A 23,026-nucleotide genomic window follows, 5' to 3' on the forward strand; every position below is an offset into this window, starting at 1 on the left:
GACAGAATTCTGACATCATCAAAGACAGAATTCTGACGTCATCAAAGACAGAATTCTGACATCATCAAAGACAGAATTATGACATCATCAAAGACAGAATTCTGACATCATCAAAGACAGAATTCTGACATCATCAAAGACAGAATTCTGACATCATCAAAGACAGAATTCTGACATCATCAAAGACAGAATTCTGACATCATCAAAGACATAATTCTGACATCATCAAAAACATAATTCTGACATCATCAAAGACAGAATTCTGACGTCATCAAAGACATAATTCTGACATCATCAAAAACATAATTCTGACATCATCAAAGACAGAATTATGACATCATCAAAGACAGAATTATGACATCATCAAAGACAGAATTCTAGAATTCTAGAATTCTGTCTTTGATGATGTCAGAATTCTAGAACACCTGCTGTTGCTCTCCATACAGACTGTTTTTCCCGCTGACACCAAAGTCTTATTCCAGACTGAATGAACTTCAGGAAAGGACATAGACACTGTTTCTTTACGTGTCTGTCGATGTCAAATCTAGCAGGACGGATTTAAAATGATGAAAAGAGCAGATTCAGACCAGCGAGATGTCTCACATCCAACTAATTTGCACAATGAGCAAAGTGAATGTTCTTTATTTAAGGGGAGCAGCTGGTAAAAGTGTCTTTAGAGGTCTAAGTTGTTGTTTAATGGTTTGAGTCACCTCTCAGAGTCTGTCCTGTTCCACTTTATACAGAACAGAAGTTAAATCAGTGTTTTACTCTAAGAGTCCTTTAACTCTAGTTTCTGCTCTTCTCCATGAGTGTGTTTTTGAAGTGTGTTGTCAGTGAAGCATCAGAGTAAGAGACTGATAGAGGTGAGTTTAATATCTATAAATACCTCTGAATATAATCTGCGTTTGATGCTGAAGAAGTCAGATCTAAAGCATCTTGTTTCCTCGTCTTTTCTCCGACAAACTTTAAAGTCTTTTTATTGTTCCACAAATTTACATCTAAGTACTTTCCTCACGCTAACGAGACGGGCTATATTTAGCACTTCATCAAATGAACGCTCCATTAAGTCTCTGATTTCCTGGTTCTGTCATTCAGCGCGGCGTAATGTGTCACCTGGGTGTTTAAAGCACAGCAGGACTCCACGGAAACGCAGAGGAGAACGTATGTCAGGAGAAACATCCAGGCTAAATAAAAACAAGACGAGCTTCATCTGAACGGCTTCATGTCAAACATCCTGTTATCATCCAAATCAAACCAGCCGGACCGTCTCAGGTGTTCAGATTTAAAATATTCAGGGGGACAGTCGTCAGTCTGTTCAGCTGTTCTGCAAAATACAAAGAAAAGAAACCCAAAATAAACATTACAATTCAATCAAGCATGTTCATAAAGCATCTTTAAAGACTACCGGTGTTGACCAAAGTGCTGCACAATCAGAACATTACAACATTAAAACAGCAGATCTGTTAAAAACAATGAGATAAAGAAGAGTTGAGACCAAAAGGAATTATAAAGGACGGATTTCATGCTGAGCCAGAAGCCTTGGAATAAAAGTTTGATTTAAAATCAGGCAGTGAGGCGGACGGCCGAATGTAGGGAGGTAGAGCATTACAGAGCTCTGGAGCTGCAAGGCTTGACCCCACAAGCTTCAACCTGGACCTCGGGACAGACAAAACAACTGGTCAGTAGATCTGAGTGTCCTTGATGTCCGGCCAAAGGAAGCTTTAAAATGTTCAGAAAACAAAGAAGAGGACGGTTTAAAAATCTTTTAAACTCTATATGTAACTAAAAATTGTGCAAAGACAACATTTCTATTTTTAAATTTGATGCCAGCAACATGATCAAACCGAGCAGTAACCTCCGGCTGGGAATACATATTTATAACATGTTATTTTTGAAGATATTAAACATACGAGTTTTGCCCAAATAAGGGCGTGGTTGACTTCATTGACAGGCAGAACTGAACAGGGCAGATCGACCCGGACAGGAAGTAAGACACATCAGTTTTAAAATAAAAGGTGAACTATTAGAGATTAATGTATTTTTTTAGGAACTACAAAAAAGCCAAACATCTTTAACTCACGTCAAACACTGCAGGACTTTTAGCCGTTAACAGTAAGAAGCAAGCGGCAGCCACCAGTCTTGAATTATGAAGCCCATGCAGAAGTGTTAAAAACTGCAGTTCCTCAAGCGTCCACTAGAGGCTGGCTGCAGAAACACAGGAAACCACATACACACCCATTCAAAGAGACGATCTTTACAGCAGAAATAAACATGTTTACAGCCTGGTTCAAAAAACAGTTCAGGTCTGAAGAGCTCATTTCTCTCTCAGCACACACTGAACGGGGGAATTTATTATAACTCCTTATTTTTAAAGATATTAAACTTTCGAGTTTTGCCCAAATAAGGGCATGGCTGACTTGATCACACTGTAGCTGTTAGCGAGGAGGCTAAAGCCCCGCCTCTTACTAGCTCCACAGACTGAGTTAAACATTTCCAATATGGCACCCGCCGATGATCGGCTTCAGGAACAGACGGATGACGTCACGGAGACTAGGTCTATCATTTATACAGGATGTGGTTCAAACCTTCCTCTAACGACTCGTCTTAATTCCAGGGTCGCCCTTTATTGGTCCCAACACTGTAATCAGGTGGATAAATATATAATGCATATATGCTCTTTGTTTATAACAGTATAATTTTGCAGCCCACAAAGTTCTCATCAATGCTTTCCTTTGTTTTGTTTTTGCACCATTAGACGTAGAATATATCAAAGAGTCATCCTGCAGAGTACAAACCTCCATCATCTCTGAGTATTCATGCACTCATTGACAGACCCTCACACGCTGTAATAATTACATGCATGTAGAAGTTTAACCCTGGATCAGACCTACATGTGTGAACACACTTCTTGTAATGATTACCAAACGTCCTGAGGGCCGCTCTGAGTCAGCGTCAGCGTGGTCGCTCTGAATGGGACACTAAAAGTGTTACATTAGAGCTCAGGTGTACAGTCAGTGTGTCATAGTGCTGCACACAGTATCATGGTCTGAACCTGAAGCATCTCTGTAAAGATGAAACTCCTGATCCTCAGAGGAGACAGCTCTTAATGATCGTTTAGTTACGTCTGATTGTGTTACTCAAAGTTTCACAGTTTGTTCCTCTCCTTGGAGCTCTCGTGTCGTCACGTGTCACCGTGTGAAATGAGACATTAATGATCACACGTGTTGTATAGTCTTCCTCACACACACTCCACACACTCAGCGATCGTCCCGCTCGTTGTGAAGTCCTGCGTTTTGACTCAGCTGAAGTGGTCTGTGTTTGCTGAGTCACAGCGGCGTGTCTCTGTCTCTCTCTCTGGTGATTTTAAATGAGGACAGACTCGCTGTAATTCAGACAGAGTGCCAAACGCTGTAACTTTATATCCTTTAATATCATTTAGTGTGTATTGACTTTGGGCCAGCTTGTTTAAAGGCTGTCGTTTCTGCTGTTTCACACCACTGCGCGCCTGGCTGCTGTCCAGGTGATCCATCAGGCAAAGTGAAGCTTGCAGTGTTTAATAAGTCACTGATGCATAAAGAAGGTACGAGCATAGACAGCATTACTCTCTATGTTACAGACACACACTGCAGCTCTCTGTGGCGTCCTTTAAATCAGACGTTAGCTTCAGGTCTCTCTCAGTCTGTGGATTTAAACGCACGCAGGTTCAATCAGGTTCTGCAGGGACCTGGTTGGTTTGAATCTGCACCTGTAGAGATTCTTACACATCTGAACCCTTGAAGCTGAAACGCTGAGTCAGAGCATTTGTTTGATGAACTTTTGCAGCGACCCTGGAAATAATATCAACTCACAGGAACAGGAACTGAAGCTCTAGAGGCTCCAAACCGCCATCACTCAGTCCGCTTACATGCACAGATAAGAAGAGAAACTCAATCTGCAACCTTGTTATTTCAGACTTTCCAGGAAATGGACTTGGTGTGATTTCATGTTTACATGTTCTAAAGTCTGATCTTAGTCAGTAAACATGCAGCTTAACTAGCTAGTGTCAGTGTTAGCTCACAGGAGTTCCTCAAGGCTTCGTCCTCGGCCTTCTCCTCTACCTCACCTTCAGGAAACTTTGTGCAGTCATCCTGTAGGTTGTAGTCCCCACAGTGTTGGACACCGTGCATCATGTATCTGTTCGTGTTATCAGACTCCTCTCTTCTTCTCCTCAGTGCGACGGCATCATCCTCGACCTCAGCAACACTTCCTTAGAGGGCATCGCCGTCCTGAACATTCCCAGCATGCACGGCGGCTCCAACCTGTGGGGCGAGTCGAAGAAGAGGAGGAACTACAACCGCATGAGCAAGAAGGTTCCTTACATGGTGCCGTCCAGCACCGTCACCGACGCTAAGGAGCTGAAGTTCTGCGTGCAAGGTAAGGACGCAAACGAGGAAACATCAGATCTTTGGATCTCAGTGAGACCTTTCCAGAAGTTTACCAGGCGGGCTGCTTCAAACCAGACAGTCAGTGTTTTGAAAAGCTTCGTCAACTTTTCACAACCTCCCTGGTTTTGTTGCCCTGAAGCAGTGTGAGCATGTGACCCCTCAGCAGAGGTCACGACCCGGTCCAGACATGAGTGATGGGCTGCTTCAGGTCGAGCTGGAGTCACAGATTGATGTGTTTAAGGTTCATCAGGCTGCAAGTCTGTGCGAAATACTTAAAGACATGTTTTTGATGGAGCTGCATCGACCCGGACAGGAAGTCAGACACGTCAGTTTCAAAATAAAACACTCACACAGACTCCACGTCATCACTGCAGGACTCTGTGCTGTTAACTGTGTCTGTAGGTGAGAACCAAGCGTCAACCTCCAGTCTGAAAATATGACGCTAATACTGAAGTGTTATGAACTGCAGTTCCTCGAGCGTCCACTAGAGGCTGGCTGCAGAAACACAGGAAACCACATACACACCCATTCACAGAGACGATCTTTAAAATAAACATGTTTACAGCCTGGTTCAAAAATAAGTTCAGATCTGAGGAGCTCATTTCTCTCTCAGGGGGCACATTTTTTTATAACTCATTAGTTTTAAAGATATTAAACTGACAAGTTTTGCCCAAATAAGGGCGTGGCTGAGTTGATTGACAGGCGGGAACACTGTAGCTGTTAGCGAGGAGGCTAAAGGCCCGCCTCTTTACCTCACACTAGCTCCACAGAAGTTAGGTTGAGTTCAACATTTCCAATATGGCACCCACCGATGATCGGCTTCAAAAACAGACGGGCAGAGAGATGTAACTATAGTGTTCTCTGCATGCATTGTTGTTATCACATGATGAGTCCAAGCACACACACTTCCACTTTGCTGCATGTTTGTTTCCCTAACTTTAGTCTAACTCTGTTCACCTTGCACGTTTGTTCCTCCTTTAGACGTGACTCTGTTGGAAACCCGTCCTGTACATGAAGCCTGAGTTAAAGCCGGAGTGTCTAGAACACCTAATCAGCAGCTTCAGGGTGTCTGATCCGTGGAGTGGCTGCTTCATGTGTGGGAGCAGCTTGTTTGTGCTTTTTAACAAATGATTAAATGTTAAAGTTTCTCCTTCTGTTGACTTTTCACGACTTAAACCGTCTGCAGAATGAGTGTTTTATTTCCTCCTGCAGAGAGAAACCGCTCTCCAGTCTCTGATAGGACACAGTTAGAGCTTCGTTCAGTCAGACATGTCTTTAACATGTTGCTCAGAAACAGCAGGTCACCTTACAGGAGTCTGCAGGTGTGACTGGAGAACACACACTCTGACAGGTCTGTTCCTCAAAGTTCAGTGTGTGTGTGAAAACGCTCCTCAGGCCTCGCTCTGCAGATTGTGTCACTCTGTTTGGACAATGACATTTCAGCAGCAGATAAACAGTGAGTGTCTTCACTACCTGAGTGTTGTGTTTATCAGCGTTTACAGAAAGGTCAGTTTACTCATCCTGAGAGGACTAATCACAAAACACACACCCTCACAGGCTCTGAGGATTTTAAAGGCTGAGTAACTGCATTAACTATAATATTATATATCAACTCTGTTACATGTGGAGGATTTTAAATATTACTAACCAGGCTTTAGTATTAAAAAGGAAGTTTGTTTATGTGGAAAATACAAAAAACATTTAAAAACAAATTTAAATATTACATGTATTTTGTTACTTTATATTACAAAGCAGTCCTCTATTTGAGTTATTTTAAAATAAACTAAAAAAACATAGTTTGTGAGTATTCTTTAAACGCTTCAAATCTCAAAACAAAATCTTGTTCCACAATCCTGTAAAATTTAACATCTTTGTACAGAGAAAAAAACAACATTTAAATGTCTGATATAAAATAAACACTTGGGACAAATTTGAAGGAAATTTAAATAATTATTATTCATTATTTTTAATTCTTTTTTAGACCTTAGATTAAAGGTGAATATTTATCCTCAAAGTGTAAATCTAACAATCTTTCTACTGTAAATAATAATAATCATTAAAGCAAAATACACCAATAAATACAGACATGGATTTAAAATTAACACAAGTAATGTATGATGCTCGATCTACTGTACATGAAATATGATTATTAGAGGTTTAAGGACACCCTGTGTACAGAGGTGTTAGTCCTCATAGATGGTTGCTGGTTTGACTCCCAGCCTGCACGTCTTCCCTCTCTCTCTCCTCCCCGTGTTTCCTCTCTCTCTTCTGCTCTCCTTTCAATAAAGACAAAAAACTAACTTATGAAAAAAGAAAAGAAAAGATTTTTTAAACAAAAACACATTAAAGTCGACAAGTAGGTTACAAGTTACTGCTCACACATAATATGTGTCATAAAAGTTGACCCCTGACCCTTCAAGAGTATTTTTGCTCAAAATTTGAATTTTTGCTCCCAAAGCAGAAAAACTTGAAATAAAGTGAGAATTTTGCGCCTGAGGTTAAAAACATGGAAAAATGTTGTGCCTTTATTTTGCAGACTTTATAAAAAGAAAGACATCTTTGAACTTTTGACCAACACAAGTGGAATGATGAGGATAAGAGGTGTCTGTGTTTGGGGGTAAGATAGATCATGGGAAACCTGACCCAGTCCCTACAAAGACTGTTGCCCCGGTTACCTTGTTCGAATGGTTCCACATCAAGTAACACATTGCCAAATACAGAAAATAATAATAATTATGTAATTATATAATACATATTTATAAAAATGATAACAATAACCTATTTATAATAATAATAATAATAATGATAATTATTATTCCTGCATGTCTTCCTCACTCTCTACTCCCCACATTTCCTGTCTCTCCTCAGCTGTCCTATAAAATAAAGGCAAAAAGGCCAAATATATATATATAACTTAATATTATTATAATAATGTGATTTCAATGAGAAGCCTTACTTTGATGGAATCACTGTGAGATTAAATGTCATTGGTTGGTTTGTGACGGTCATGTGATCGTTGTCTCTAACAGGAAGTGAGAGACGGACAGACTTTACAGGAATAACATCCGTCCTCTTTTAATGAACGTGTAACTCTGTCTGTCTCGCCCTTTGATCAGGACGTGTGTATTGATCATGTTCATCAGCTCTGAAAGGTGCTGATTGAAACAGCTCTCTTCATGATGTCGGTGTACGTGTGAATCTCAAGGTTCATGTCCAGACAAGGACTGTCCTGACGTCAGCGTTTCTTTCTCTCTCTGAGTTTCTGTCACCTGCTTTGAAAAGATGCTGCTCAGAGGAATCAGAGACGCAGCGCCCAAACAAGCCGTCTGATAATCAATCACAGATTATCTGAGTGTATATGTGTCTTCTGTTTGTCCTCAGATGAAGTCTTAATGCATGAGACTGTTTTTAAAGTGAAGCAGCATGAAGACTCAGAGTCGATCCTTTAATCAGACTCTGTGTTTTTAAACACCGCTGCTGATTCGGCTGGAATGAGTTCCATCCATCTGTCATTGAGGCGAGCATTTGAAGTCCACAAACATTAAAAGAATAACCCACTCTATGCTTTCACCAAGGTTTCCTCTCGATTCATCCTCCTCCCGTCTCTCTCGCTCTTCACATCTCTAAACCTTGTTTCCATGGAGACCTCAGGGCTGTGCTGAGGTAAGGACAGGAGGAGAGGAAGACAGACGCAGAGAGAAAGAAAGTGTAGAGACAGGAGAAACGGGGATGACTCACTTTGACCTCTCACCTCTTCATAGATGTAGTCTTTGTCCTCGCCATGACGTTAAAGTGGAGAGTTTGAGGTAATGAAGGGGTTAATCTTTGACGTGTCCTCAGCTCTGAACGTTTGAAGGATCAGATTCACTCGACATGTTAAAGACATGTTAGAGGTACATGTTAGAGGTACATGTGGAAAACTGTTATTTTCAGAGTGCACAACTTTACAAACGGCGCCCAAAACGACCATATCAGTGACGTCACCCGTCTGTTCCTGAGCGCTGTTTTGGAGCAAATCGTCGGCAGGAGCCAGTGTTTCCAACTCCTCAGTGAGGAGAGTAGCTATTGGCTGTCCTAAAAGTCGTTAGAAGTCGCTAAATGATGTCATCACTTGATTTGCATAATCTGAACTCTAATGGACGCTGCAGGAGAGACGGGTAACGTTGAGGGAGAGACATAAAGAGGTTAAAAAACACTCTAAATATGTTTATAACTACACTGAGGAGTCTACAACTAATCAAAGTACAACATGACATTCTTCAAACATGACATTTTCCACATGTTTATTGTTTAAAATCTACATTAACTACCTAAAGGACCAAACAGAGACAGGAGGCGGGATCAGCCAGCGGTGATACAGTCTGGATGCTGAGGGATGAACGCCTCCTGCTCTGAATGCAGCAAGGAGGGACTCACAGCAGCATCCACTGATCAATGAGTAAGAACGATACATGCTTTCATGTCAGTCTCCAAAAGTCTCCATGTAACACCAGAACAAGTCCCTAGATTTATCGCTGGTCGCTTTTTAAAAAAAGAGTCACTTGAGGGGTCTGAGAGCTCGCTAAATATAAGTTGGCAACACTGACGGGAGCCATATTGGAAATGCTGAACACGACCAAACTTAGTGTGAGTAAAGAGGCGGGGTTTGAGCCTCTGAGCCAATAGCTACAGTGTTCCCGCTCTGTCAATCAAGTCAAGCTTTATTTATAAAGCACATTTAAAACAACCTCAGTTGACCAAAGTGCCGTACAGTTATTAAAACACAATATAATCATAAATAAAACAATAACAGAATAGTCAGAGCTCAATTTAGGAAATAAAAGAGTAAAAAAGTAAGAAGCCAAGGATTCTTGTTTAGCTGGGACTGAACGCCGAGGAGAAGAGATGGGTTTTCAGAGTGTTTTAAAGTGATCCACAGACTGTGCAGCTCTAACCTGGAGAGGTAGGCTGTTCCACAGCTCGGGGCCGCCCCTGAGAAGGCTCTGTCCCCTCGAGTAGAGAGTCTATCGAGTCACTTACGCCCATATTTGGGCAAAACTCGTAACTTTAAAATCTTCAAAAATAACAAGTTATAATAATTCCCCCGTTCAGTGTGTGCTGAGAGAGAAATGAGCTACGAAGACTGAAGCCGTTTTTTGATCCAGGCTGTAAACATGTTTATTTTAAAGATGGTCTCTTTGAATGGGTGTGTATGTGGCGTCCTATGTTCCTGCAGCCAGCCTCTAGTGGACGCTCGAGGAACTGCAGTTTATAACACTTCTGTATGGGCTTCATATTTTGAGACACAGTTCACAAACATTTCATATTTAGAGGTCATTTTCTTTCCATACAAACACATCCACAACAACAACAGTTTAAACCCAACATACTCGTGTGTACCTTTAATCTCACAATATCCCTCTCCAAGAAACCACAACACAGCATCCACAAACATTTCATGTGCAGCTTAAAGTGTAAACAAACAAACAAACAAACTTTCCTCATGTGCCTGGAGACCAAACATCACCCTCCAACCCATCTCCCCACTATCATCTCTCTCTCTCTTCATCTCCCTCTATCCCTCTCTCCAACACGGTCTCAGCAGATGTGTGTCTAACATGAGTCTGGTCCTGCTGGAGGTTTCTGCCTGTTAAAGGAAGTTTGTCCTTGCCACTGTAACTTGCTAAATGCTGCAAAGTGCTCTGCTCATGGTGGATTAAGATGAGACCAGACTGAGTCCTGTCTCGAAGAGGGGACTGGATCTGATCCGGTCTTGATGTTGGGTCTTTGGTCTAGACCTGCTCTGTTTGGAAAGAGTCTGAGGAGAATGTTTGTTGGGATTTGAAAGACAAAGTAAAACATTTATATATATCAGTTTAGCGTGCAGAAGAGACGCCACCATATATTTATACTGCTTCCAGGGCCCTGACTTCAACCCCGGAACATGAATGATAACTGACGGCCACTAACACAGTTTCTATATCCACTGATTCAAACACTGGAGCACGGCACGCGAGTCATTGTGGACCACAAAGACTCCCAGTGAAGTTAAGAGCAGTCACTAATCGCTGGTCTTTAGATTCCTTCATAAACTGAAGCATGTTTTAATTTCAGCTTCAGATGAAACACATTAAACTGTGATGATACCGTCAGCATCCTCACAGCTCAACTTAAAGGAAACATTCAGAGTTTAGTCGCAGAGACAAGCAGAGAAACAGAGAGGTATCGACACAGACTGCTTCATCATCTCTCCGTCTGAGGAGAAGTGATGAATCAAAGTGGGATATGTAAATCTGAGACTCAGAGCTGGACACACTGGCGAGCTCCAGACTTGTTTGGAAAAGAGACTGTCTGTCTTTTTGTATTTGTATGCCTGAACGCACTGTTACTCCTCTGAAGTCTGCTCCATCTCGCTTTGCAAGAATTCACAGTCCTTGTTGCCAACGTCTCTCCATCTGCATCCTTTCCTTATATCCTCCCTCCATTCCTCCTCCCTCAGAAACCTGTAAAACCAACTGTTGTGATTTAAACCTGATCAGGGGAGATGTTTGATCTTGTCCGTGTCTCGGAGCGTCTTGTAATGATGTTGTAATCAGTCTTTCAGCGTTTACATGTTCCCCGCAGCGTTTCTTAACCTGTCAGAACACTTACATAACGTCCTCGTTCAGCCTTACATCACCAGTTCATCACTGATCATCTGTCTGAAAGCTCTCGCTCAGATTTCAGAGGTTGTAATCAAAACGTTGTGGACTAATTAGAGCAGAGGAACTCGGGATGAAGCTGCAGCCTGGTGGGAAGAGCAACATCCACCTCCTGCTAATGCATCAAACTTCACCAACAGACTCTCAGTTTGGATGCTTGGACCCATGTTCTGATAAACTTTAGATTTATTATAGTGCAGTACTTGTTAAGACTTTCTTTAGGTACCTTTAATGTCAGAGTAAACTTACCAGGGACTTATGTTTGTTCAGATAACCTGCTGATGTAACTCTACAATTTAAAATGGGCCAAGGCCATGCATCGTCCCACCCATCCCCCTACATACCCAACCAACCAAGCCACCTTCAAACCTACCAACCTACATGCCTACCTACCTACCTACCAACCTACCTACCTACCTACCTACCTACCTACATGCCTACCTACCTACCTACCTACCAACCAAGCCACCTTCAAACCTACCTACCTACATGCCTACCTACCTACCTACCTACCTACCTACCCGACCAAGCCACCTGCCTACCTACCTACCTACCTACCTACCCGACCAAGCCACCTGCCTACCTACCTAACTACCTACCTACCCGACCAAACCACCTGCCTACCTACCTACCTACCTACCTACCCGACCAAGCCACCTGCCTACCTACCTACCTACCTACCAACCTACCTACCTACCTACCTACCTACCTACCTACCTACCCGACCAAGCCACCTGCCTACCTACCTACCTACCTACCCGACCAAGCCACCTGCCTACCAACCTACCTACCTACCAACCTACCTACCTACCTACCTACCTACCTACCCGACCAAGCCACCTGCCTACCTACCTACCTACCTACCCGACCAAGCCACCTGCCTACCTACCTACCTACCCGACCAAGCCACCTGCCTACCAACCTACCTACCTACCTACCTACCCGACCAAGCCACCTACCTACCTACCTGCCTATACCTACCAACCAACCAACCAAGCCACCTACCTACCTACCTACCTACCTACCCAACCAAGCCACCTTCAAACCTACCTACCTACCTACCTACCAAGCAACCTGCCTACCTACCTACCTACCAACCCAACCAACCAAGCCACCTTCAAACCTACCTACCTACCTACCAAGCCACCTGCCTACCTACCTACCTACCTACCTATCAACCCAACCAACCAAGCCACCTACCTACCTACCAACCCAACCAACCAAGCCACCTACCTACCTACCTACCTACCCAACCAAGCCACCTGCCTACCTACCTACCTACCTACCTACCTACCTACCAACCCAACCAACCAAGCCACCTACCTACCTACCTACCTGCCTACCTACCTACCTGCCAACCCAACCAACCGAGCCACCTACCTACCTACCTAGCTACCTGCCTGCCTGCCTGCCTACCTACCTACCTACCTACCTACCTACCTACCTACCTGCCTACCTACCTATCTACCTACCTACCTACCATTCTCCCTCCCTAATGACATACCACCCCCTTAGCCAGCTAACACCTAGAAACACCTTACTCATCCTCCTTATCTAGCCCTTACACCTTCTTCCCTACCCAACCATACACACTTCCTAACTATTCACCAGGAACCAGGCCACCTAGCTATGTCCCCATTCCATAAACACAGTCCACTTACCAGTCACCTCCCCACTTATCCCGCTTACCCACCTATTTAAAGGCCTCCTCTCCCAGTCACCCAGCCTTCGGCCTTTCCATCCACTCACATACCGGCCCACCAACCAACCCACCCCTACCTTTAGCCCCTTACCTACGTACCCACCTTCCTTCCTACAAACCCATCAACCTACCTACCTACCTGCTCACCCACTGACCACTTCCCTACCCACTCTCCAACCAATCAAGTCATCAACCTTCCTCTCTATCTACGCACCCACCCACCCAGTCAGTTACCAGCCACCTTTTTACTAACCCAGCCACTCACCTAGCAATCTATCAGGTCACCTCCTTACTTACCATCCTTCCCTATTCACCTTCATACATGCAGTCCCACCCAGCCTCCAGCCTTTCCATCCATCTATCCTCCTATCCACCCACCATTCAACCCACCCCTCTCTTTATCCCTGACCTACTTAACCGCCTACCTATGTACTGTCCCAACAACCTAGCCACCTCTACGTCCGCCCACCCAGTCAGTCACCCAGCCACCTTCTTTCAAACCTACCTAGCAATCTACCAGGTCACCTTCCTACTTGGCCTCCCTCTACTTACCCTCCTTCCCTATTTACCTTCTTAATCTCTCACCTTCCTACAGTCAAACCCACCCAGCCTCCTGCCTTTCCATCCATTTACTCACCCACTAACCCACCCAGCCCTATCTTTATCCCCTTATCTACCTACCCACCTACCTTACTCTATGCCCACCAACCTAGGCAGTCCAACCCACCAGCTTCCAGCCTTTCCATCCAATTACTTACCCACTCACCCCTGTATTTATCCTCTTACCTACCTATCCACCTACCCTCCAACTTATCAACCTTTTCACCAACAGACTTAACCCCTTACCTTCCAACTCTCCAGACCTACCCACCCAGGTACCTCGCCTCCTAAACCCTTATTGTGGGACAATATTTAGTAGGTGTCTTAAACCATTTGATAGCATTTTAACCATCCATTTGTTTAGTACTGAATGTATTATCAGACTGGGATCACTCACATCAGTAACAGTAATTGTGTTTGTTTATGGTAACGCCCTAACATTGGTTAAACCGGCCCCTATCAGATGGATGGTTGTGATTGGTTTGAGCTGATCAGAGAGAGGCTCAGACACTTCTACCAAACAAGTGAAGCATGAACTCTCACATTCACTTCATTATGAGACTTAACTCTGTGCTGCTAGATTAAAACAGTCAGTACACAGTTTTTAAGAGAGAGGCTAAAGGAGGATTTTATTTCCCCAACAAGCCCCGCCCTCAGCTCTGTGATTAGCTTGTTCTGCTGTTAATTGATTAGCTCGTTTAGCCGTGCTTTGTTTGATCGGTGCTAATTGTCTTAAAAAACGGCTTCAGGACTTTCTGTCTGGAGGTTCTTTCACCTAAAAGTACAACCCAACCCTTTTCCTTCCCCGAGCCAAGGACTTACAGTCTTACAGTGCTTTAACTTAACCAGAGTTTAAGGTTCAGACGGTCTGAATCATGAGTCTGAGAGAACAACCAGAGGAAGCTGGAGAGAGTGTTTCACAAAGTTTCTCTCTGATGGGAGGAACACTTTGACTTCATCTGAGATAAACATGTTCACACTTCATTGAACTGCTGACCTCATCGTCCCGTCCACACACTGCTCAGACGCACACACACTTGTTTGTCCCTGTGTGTGTGTGTGTGTGTGGTGTGTGAAAGCCTTAGCAGCCATTGACTCAATTCATGTTGTAATTCTTCGGCTGGCTCGTAACTCTCGACCTAAATCCGAGCCGTAATCCCCAAAGTAGCGTCTTAAAGAAGTGAAGACCGACACACTGTCGTCACGTGAAGAGCTTATCCTCATCTCGTTACACAGACCGACCAGAAAGAACCCAAACCTGCGTACGTGGTAATACAATCAAACAGCTCTGTGCTGGGATCAATACTTCATTAATCCAGATATATTTGGGTTTTAATTTAAGTCTTAAACTCAGATGTTGTCTCCATCGGTCGCTCTGAGGATGAGTCTAGATAACGAGTTCATCTCTTCAGTGATTCATGGAGGAGAAATGCAAACCATTAAATTCTGACTGAAGGTTTTTAGTTATTCAAGTGTGAGTCAGACAAACAGCAATTATCTCATCTGGATCAAAGACGTGGTTTTTAAAAGAGAGTGAAATTTTTTTTTTATTTTTTAATCATGTTTCATTATTTGTATTTTACTTTGTTTGTTTGTTTGTAAAAAAAAAAATTAATATGTGACCCACAAAAGAAATGAATGCCAAAAGTTAAAGTATGAATAATTATGCCTAGTAATTCTAAGTGTTAAATATTAAGTTAATCACCTGTTTCCTAGTCCGTATTATTTTTCTTTAGTGTTTTGTTTCAATGTTTCAGAAATCTTAATTAAGACTTTTCTTATAAAACCTTGGTAAGTGTTACAAATACATTTCAAAAATAAGTTTTATTAATTAAAACAATACTCACTGTTTTTAAAAAACAACAAAGTATTTAAATAAATAAACAAAGACTGTAACCATGAAAAAGTAAAGAGAGTTGAATCATAACATCTTTAAATAAAATAAAAACACATACATGATGTTTTATAACATTAGTTGATTTCAGTATTTTGAATTAATTTGAAAATGTTAAGTTTTTATCTTATATCCACTTTGTTTGGTTTTTTTTGTATCTTTTTAATGTTAGTTATATTTAAAGTGTCAAAGTGTTCTGAAAAGCGCTGTAGAAATAAAAGTATTATTATTATTTATTATTAATTTTATATATTTTTTATTGTTTTCATTTAAAGGAGCATCCATATTAATGAACACTTCTGTAAATATGCCAGAGTTAGCCAAAAGGCTAGTTTACATCAGTAGTCTCTTGCCAGATGTTAAAAAGGCTCCTTAAAAAGATCAAGGTTCAACAAAAAAGTTAAATAAAGTAAAATAAAAAAGGAGAGGAGAAACCAAAACACAAACAAAAAAAAGAAAACAAATAAAAGTACAAAAACACCATGAGATTAAAAATGACTAAGAGCTACATCAGGAGATGACAGTCTTTGAGAAAGTGTTCATGGACATAAAATACAAAGAGCAAGACGATCAGTGAGCAGCAATAAGGAAAAGTTAATAAAGACACATGCAGACAGAACAGGACAACATCTAACAGTTTGCATCAGATTAATGGCAGCCAGAAGCATTTAAAGGTATTTAAAGATGAATCCTTATATATATTAAAATATCCCTTTATGTGCACAGAAATATGTTCATACTTTTAAAACCTTTTCATTGTAAGAACTTTATTTATAGAGAAGGTTTAAAAACAGGTTTACAAAGTCCTCTGATGTGCACAAAAGAAAAACATGCAGAGGAACAAAGCAGAACACAAAACAAGCCGACTACAGAATAACAGGAATGACAAAAACAACAACAAGAACCAAAAAATCAAAACAACAGAAGAACCCAGCAATATGAATGAAAAACTATCAGAAAAGTATTTTTTGATTACATGAAAATGCACAGCCTGAAAGTGCACAACTTTCTGACATGAAAAAACAAGAGGGAACAAAGTAAATTGCACAGTTTGAAAAGTCATTTATGCAAGAAAAATAAACGTTGCACAGCTATAATAAAACTAACTGATGGTACATGCAGCTCCAGAGAAAGTGCAGAAATCTTCTGGTTCCACTCTTTAAAGATAATGTTTCAGTGGAAACACTTCCTTTCTTCTTGTTTTTGCAGAAAGTAACCGGTTAAGATAACAAAGAGATGTTTTGTGCTTCAGACTGTAAATGATGCAAAGAGAGAAAAAACAAGGTCAGCAGGAGAAAGTTTTAACTTCAGAGGAGCTCAGGAATCAAGATTCGCTGGAATGACTCTGATTTTATCTCAGCATGCTCGTGTCTCAGCAGGTTTTCAGCGGTCCTGCTCGTGGCTGTTTGGCCCTCTTAAAAGAAAAACAAGCAGCTCAGCTTCGTTTGTCTGCTCGTCAGGTGATCACTGAATCAGTACCTGGTTAAGGAGAGAGAGGAGCACCTGAGTGTGAATCTAACAGACACTGGAATATGAAGAGAAGCTGATAGAAGGAATCGACTGAAACGTGGTTACTGCATGAGAGCAGGAGTGTGTGTGTGTGTGTGTGTGTGTAGTCTGATCCCTCTCTTAAGGACAGGTATAATAAAGCTGTGCAGTAAATATTTGAGTGTGAATGGGTCCCTCCTGCATGTGATGACGTGTGTGGTGGAATCTGCGCACTCTGGTGTCGTCCCCCGGGATTTAATCGTTATTAAATTAGCCTCTCCGGCTAATGCTATTTAGAATTAGAGCTCAGAGACGAGTGCTCTAGTTTCAGACAGAAACTGTGTGTCTGCATGCACACTTTATATGTGTGTGTGTGTGTGTGTGTGTGTGTGTGTGTGTGTGTGTGTGTGTGTGTGTGTGTTCTCCAGCTCCTCCGTCAGTGTTTATGCGTGCCTGCATGTGTATCATACCACTAATTGTTTATGGCAGCTGCTTTCTCTGGCGCAATAAACTAAAGCTTTTAAATCCATTTGCTGCAGATAATGCAATCAGCCAGGGTAACCCGGAGTGAGTGAAAGACGCCGCAGGCACTTCTGACCTCAGTGATGAAACTTCAGTCCTCTGAGTCACTGTGTTTCTGCTCTGGTTTTTGTTCTGCACAGACAGAACTGACAGCTGAGACAGACACACAGAGACAGCCCAGAATAATGTATAATTTTAATACAGCCAGTTGTGTAACTGAAGAGGAAACATTGCATCTCTCGCCCAGTTCAAGTTTAAGTCCTCAAACTCAGAGAAAGTATCTGCTGAAGTGAAACCTGAAACTTACAACAGAAAGACATTTCTGTGTCTCATCCTGGAAGAACGACGGAGAGCTGGAATGTGCATTCCATGTTTATGAGCCACAAACAACACACTGTAAACAAACAGCTAGTCCACCGACGATGTGTGTGTGAAGTGTGTGTGAAGTGTGTTTACGTGAAGGCCGAGACGCTGCTGAGCCTCAAACACGCCGAGGAGTCATTCCTTCGTCCTTGTGAGGATTCGATGGAAGTCTTCTGATAAGAGACAAACCTTTTTCAGCTCTGTTTATATGGAGTGAATGAAGCCTGCAGACTTGAAGGGAGACACAGTGCATCAACCTGCATTCTTTTAATGTCCAGCAGGGGGCGACTCAACTTGTTGGAAATCACAGTTTTTGCAGTAATATGAAGCGGGCCGACTTCCCACTTGACGAAGAACCTCTGTAAACATTTTAGCAAGTTCATTTTCTAAATACAAATCAAGAAATCATCTTCAAACCAGAAAATCATCTTCAAACCAGAAAATCATCTTCAAACCAGAAAATCATCTTTAAACCAGAAAATCATCTTCAAACCAGCAGGATCTTTATTTCATAAGTTATAGATTACGTAAAATAAACTTAAGGACAGTATATATTCAGAGCATTTATTCTGTTCATAAATTAGGATTAGGATTAGGATTAGGGTTAGGGTTAGGGTTAGGGTTAGGGTTAGGATTAGGGTTAGGGTTAGGATTAGGGTTAGGGTTAGGGTTAGGATTAGGGTTAGGGTTAGGGTTAGCAAACCGAACCAGAACCAAACTCAAGCCAGAAAAACCAGAACCAAACTCAACCAAAACGAACCAGAACCAGAACCGAACCAGAACCGAACCAGAACCGAACCAGAACCGGACCAGAACCGAACCTGAACCAAACTCAACCAAACCGAACCAGAACCAGAACCGAACCAGAACCGAACCAGAACCGAACCAGAACCGGACCAGAACCGAACCTGAACCAAACTCAACCAAACCGAACCAGATCCAGAACCGAACCAGAACCGAACAGATCCAGAACCGAACCAGAACCGAACCAGAACCGGACCAGAACCGAACCAGAACCGAACCGAACCAGAACCGGACCAGAACCGAACTCAACCAAACTGAACCAGAACAGAACCTGAAACGAACTCAAGCTAACAGAACCAGAACCAGAACCGAAACAAGAAACTAACTCAAGCAAACAGAACCAGAACCAGAACTAACTCAAGCAAACAGAACCAGAACCAAACTGGAGCAAACATTATTTTGTATATATCAGTAGACTGATCTTTTAGAGTTTCTCCTTTACTGACCGAGAGATCAAACCTAACCTTATGTTTCTAAATGTGCTGCCGTAGAGTAAATCAGTGGACCTGCCTGAGTCTGAGAGTTAATCAGGGTCAAAAGTCCGGCCTTGTTGTCTGCTTAAAGATGGATAACAGTCACAGGAGTGCAGGAAAACAGAGCTGAGAGCTGGGCTGCTGACAGGAACAGGATTCGTGTACGAAGCCCCGCTGTCACCCCATCCCATCACCACGCTCCTCCTCAACTTTATCTCTGCACCATCTCCCCCCTGCCCTGTTTATTTCCTCTCTGCTCCTGGATCACATTTCCTCTGCTTCCTGCTGTGGATTTAGCTGGAGAGGATGCACATAAATAAAGCGAGCGTAGCACGCAAACACCGAGGGACTGAACGTGGGAATGTAGTGAGTGCAGGATTGTTTGCAGGACGGCAGTTACATGTCACAGGATATCATTTTATACTAAAGTTTGAAAGACATTGACAGAGGAGGATAATGCAGCTTTACTACTGTGAAACACATCTTCCTCCTCTGCTTTCTTAAAGATGGATGTTTGACATCTCTGTGTGTTCAGACGGGAAACTGAAGTTGTCTTGGACTTGTTAGCGTTTGCAAAGTGTCAGTCTGGGAGGGACGATGGAAAACTTGGTTAATCCAGAACTGTGTTTTTTAAAAGTTGTGTCTTTTGAGAGATGAGGAGTGAAATTGAATTTCTCTAGCTTTCTAATGGGACTTAGATTTTTCATTAGATACGTCTTTTCTTAGACTCAAAAACAGTCAGTATGGAGAGCAAAAGCAGGAGGAACACAATCCAGCTTAATGAGGAGGATTTCTTTCTCTCTATAAACAGATCTCTGCATGAAGAGCAGCTAACAATCTGTTCTACATCAAACATTTACACTGAGACACTAATCTGCTTGATGCTGTGTCACTAAAGACAATCAGCGTTTAGATTTCCTGACTTCCCTGAACGCAGCATCAGAAATGATGGATCCCACCTCCATTCAACAAACAAACATTGTAGACGTAGTTTTCTTCTCCTCTTGAGGACAGACCTGACAAAGACTGACTTTGGACTTTGGACTAATCTGCATCATGATGTTGTTATTTCAGCAAACTGAAGACCCGTTAATTACAAGAACATCACAAGAACATCAGTTTCTGTTTCAGGTTCATACCGCTGAAGGAAGCCAGAGGGAAGACTCTGTGGAACTGTTTACAGTGAAGCTGAGACTCTGTGGAACTGTTTACAGTGAAGCTGAGACTCTGTGGAACTGTTTACAGTGAAACTGAGACTCTGTGGAACTGTTTACAGTGAAGCTGAGACTCTGAGGAACTGTTTATAGTGAAGCTGAGACTCTGAGGAACTGTTTACAGTGAAGCTGAGACTCTGTGGACCTGTTTACAGTGAAGCTGAGACTCTGTGGAACTGTTTACAGTGAAGCTGAGACTCTGTGGAACTGTTTACAGTGAAGCTGAGATTCTGAGGAACTGTTTATAGTGAAGCTGAGACTCTGTGGAACTGTTTACAGTGAAGCTGAGACTCTGTGGAACTGTTTATAGTGAAGCTGAGACTCTGAGGAACTGTTTACAGTGAAGCCGAGACTCTGAGGAACTGTTTACAGTGAAGCTGAGACTCTGTGGACCTGTTTACAGTGAAGCTGAGACTCTGTGGAACTGTTTACAGTGAAGCTGAGACTCTGTGGAACTGTTTACAGTGAAGCTGAGACTCTGAGGAACTGTTTATAGTGAAGCTGAGACTCTGAGGAACTGTTTATAGTGAAGCTGAGACTCTGAGGAACTGTTTATAGTGAAGCTGAGACTCTGAGGAACTGTTTATAGTGAAGCTGAGACTCTGAGGAACTGTTTACAGTGAAGCTGAGACTCTGAGGAACTGTTTACAGTGAAGCTGAGACTCTGAGGAACTGTTTATAGTGAAGCTGAGACTCTGAGGAACTGTTTACAGTGAAGCTGAGACTCTGTGGAACTGTTTTTAGTGAAGCTGAGACTCTGAGGAACTGTTTACAGTGAAGCTGAGACTCTGAGGAACTGTAAATAGTGAAGCTGAGACTCTGTGGAACTGTTTACAGTGAAGCTGAGACTCTGAGGAACTGTAAATAGTGAAGCTGAGACTCTGTGGAACTGTTTACAGTGAAGCTGAGACTCTGAGGAACTGTTTACAGTGAAGCTGAGACTCTGAGGAACTGTAAATAGTGAAGCTGAGACTCTGTGGAACTGTTTACAGTGAAGCTGAGACTCTGAGGAACTGTAAATAGTGAAGCTGAGACTCTGTGGAACTGTTTACAGTGAAGCTGAGACTCTGTGGAACTGTTTACAGTGAAGCTGAGACTCTGAGGAACTGTTTATAGTGAAGCTGAGACTCTGAGTAACTGTTTATAGTGAAGCTGAGACTCTGAGTAACTGTTTACAGTGAAGCTGAGACTCTGTGGAACTGTTTACAGTGAAGCTGAGACTGAGTAGAAACAGATGAACAGGTGTTAATCTTGGTGAAGCACTGAACACAGAATGATGGTGTTAGCATGCATCGTAGTCTGATGTTAGCGTACAGGTTTTGAGATCTGACCTGTTCTTTGTTAGAGGATGTTATCTGGTTTGTTGTCTCTAAAGGAAACTACACGTCCTCACCCGTACATGTGTAGTAGGTTTGAATGGTTGGAAAGCACCTTTTGCTGCTCTGACGGATCACTTCTCCTGCTGAGTCATTAGTCGAGTAGAGCTTTTTATATCTGAGATGAGTAATGGACCATGATTTTAAATACATCGCTCAGCACTGGCAGTATACTGGTCCTAATTTTTATGAACCTGCTATTTCAGGTGTTTTCAGACCCGGTCCCTCCTCCATGACTCACTTGTTTTCCTTCTCTGCTCGTCCGACTTTCTCTCCTCTCATTTCTCTCCCATCCATCATACCCCGACCTCCTCCCCTCCTCCCCTCCTCCTCTCCTCCTCTCCTCCTCCCCCTCCGCCTCCTCTCACCTTGCCTTCTCATGCTCCCCCCCTCCTCCAGTCAAGCTGTGAAACGCCATAAAGGAGTCTATATTAAGCCCATCGCGTTCAGCATATTGTTTTGTTCTCACACAACACAAGCAGCAGACTATAATTACTTTGATTCGCCCCCCCCAGCAGGGCGGCGTGGCTGGAAATAGTTCCTGTACGAAGCTGCTGAGTGGATGGTGGGAGAGTGTTTGACCTTCCAGTGATACATTTACTCAAAGTTAATGAATGACAAATGAGTGATCCTTAAAGAGGCCAATCGCTGCAAACAGGAGGGCATGGAAAAGATGAAACACGTCTTTATAAAGCAGAATAATGTGTTCTTTCCCATCGCTGTTTCCTGCAACAAACTGAGAGAAACGCAGCAGAGGAATTCAGCCGGTGTTTGTGTGCTGTGTTTCTGTACCGTAGCATAGTAACACAGTGTTCTTTGTCAAGAGTCCAAGTGCTCTCCCCCTGCACCTTTACCTCAGTCGGTGCTGGCAAGGTGAGCTGCAGTTCCTCTTGACCATCTGCCACGACTCCGGCCACCCCGAGACAATAACAGGCCGACCGAGGAGGAGGAGGAGGAGGAGGAGGAGGAGACGGAGGAGGGAAGGAGAGGAGGGCGAGTGGGCAGAGGAAGGATACACAAATATTCAGGCTTATAATTTTAGCAGCAACACCTCAAAATGATGCACAATGAAAGCTATTCCTCCGGGGGATGTTTAATTCATCTGTCTGTTTCTAATAGAAGTGCAGGTATAAATAACTCATCACTAAATTTAAAACTTAAAGGACAGCTCCGTGGTTTTCTATATTTTAATATGAAGAGTGACAAGTCCCCTCATTACAGTAAAAATAGACAGGGTATTTATTTTTAATTAACAAACATCAGAGTGAGATAAATACTCAGCACGCACACAAACGTTTGAATCAGTGATTAAAGATAGTCTCACATATACTGTCTGTACGCTCTGCTCTCGTTAGCTTAGCTGAATACTCGTGTTCGACACTTCTCTGGAGGAAATAAGAGTAGACCATAAAAAATGTAAAGCTTCCCATTTGTGTAAATAACATCCATCCACCTTTATTTACTTATATATTTCTCCATGAACAGC

The 23,026-nt window shown here is 42.6% G+C and overlaps 1 protein-coding gene across 1 annotated transcript in view; it reads left to right on the top strand.

The window, feature by feature from the left end:
• The window catches only part of LOC117820656 (diacylglycerol kinase beta), a 294,341-nt gene that overhangs the window by 243,878 nt on the left and 27,437 nt on the right, over positions 1-23,026 (top strand). The window contains exon 22 of the mRNA XM_034694505.1: positions 4,212-4,413. Within this exon, the coding sequence (XP_034550396.1) occupies positions 4,212-4,413 (202 nt within the window). The remainder of the gene's footprint in view (positions 1-4,211; positions 4,414-23,026) is intronic.

This window comes from Notolabrus celidotus, chromosome 10 (assembly GCF_009762535.1).
Source record: "Notolabrus celidotus isolate fNotCel1 chromosome 10, fNotCel1.pri, whole genome shotgun sequence".
Lineage (NCBI taxonomy): Eukaryota > Metazoa > Chordata > Actinopteri > Labriformes > Labridae > Notolabrus > Notolabrus celidotus.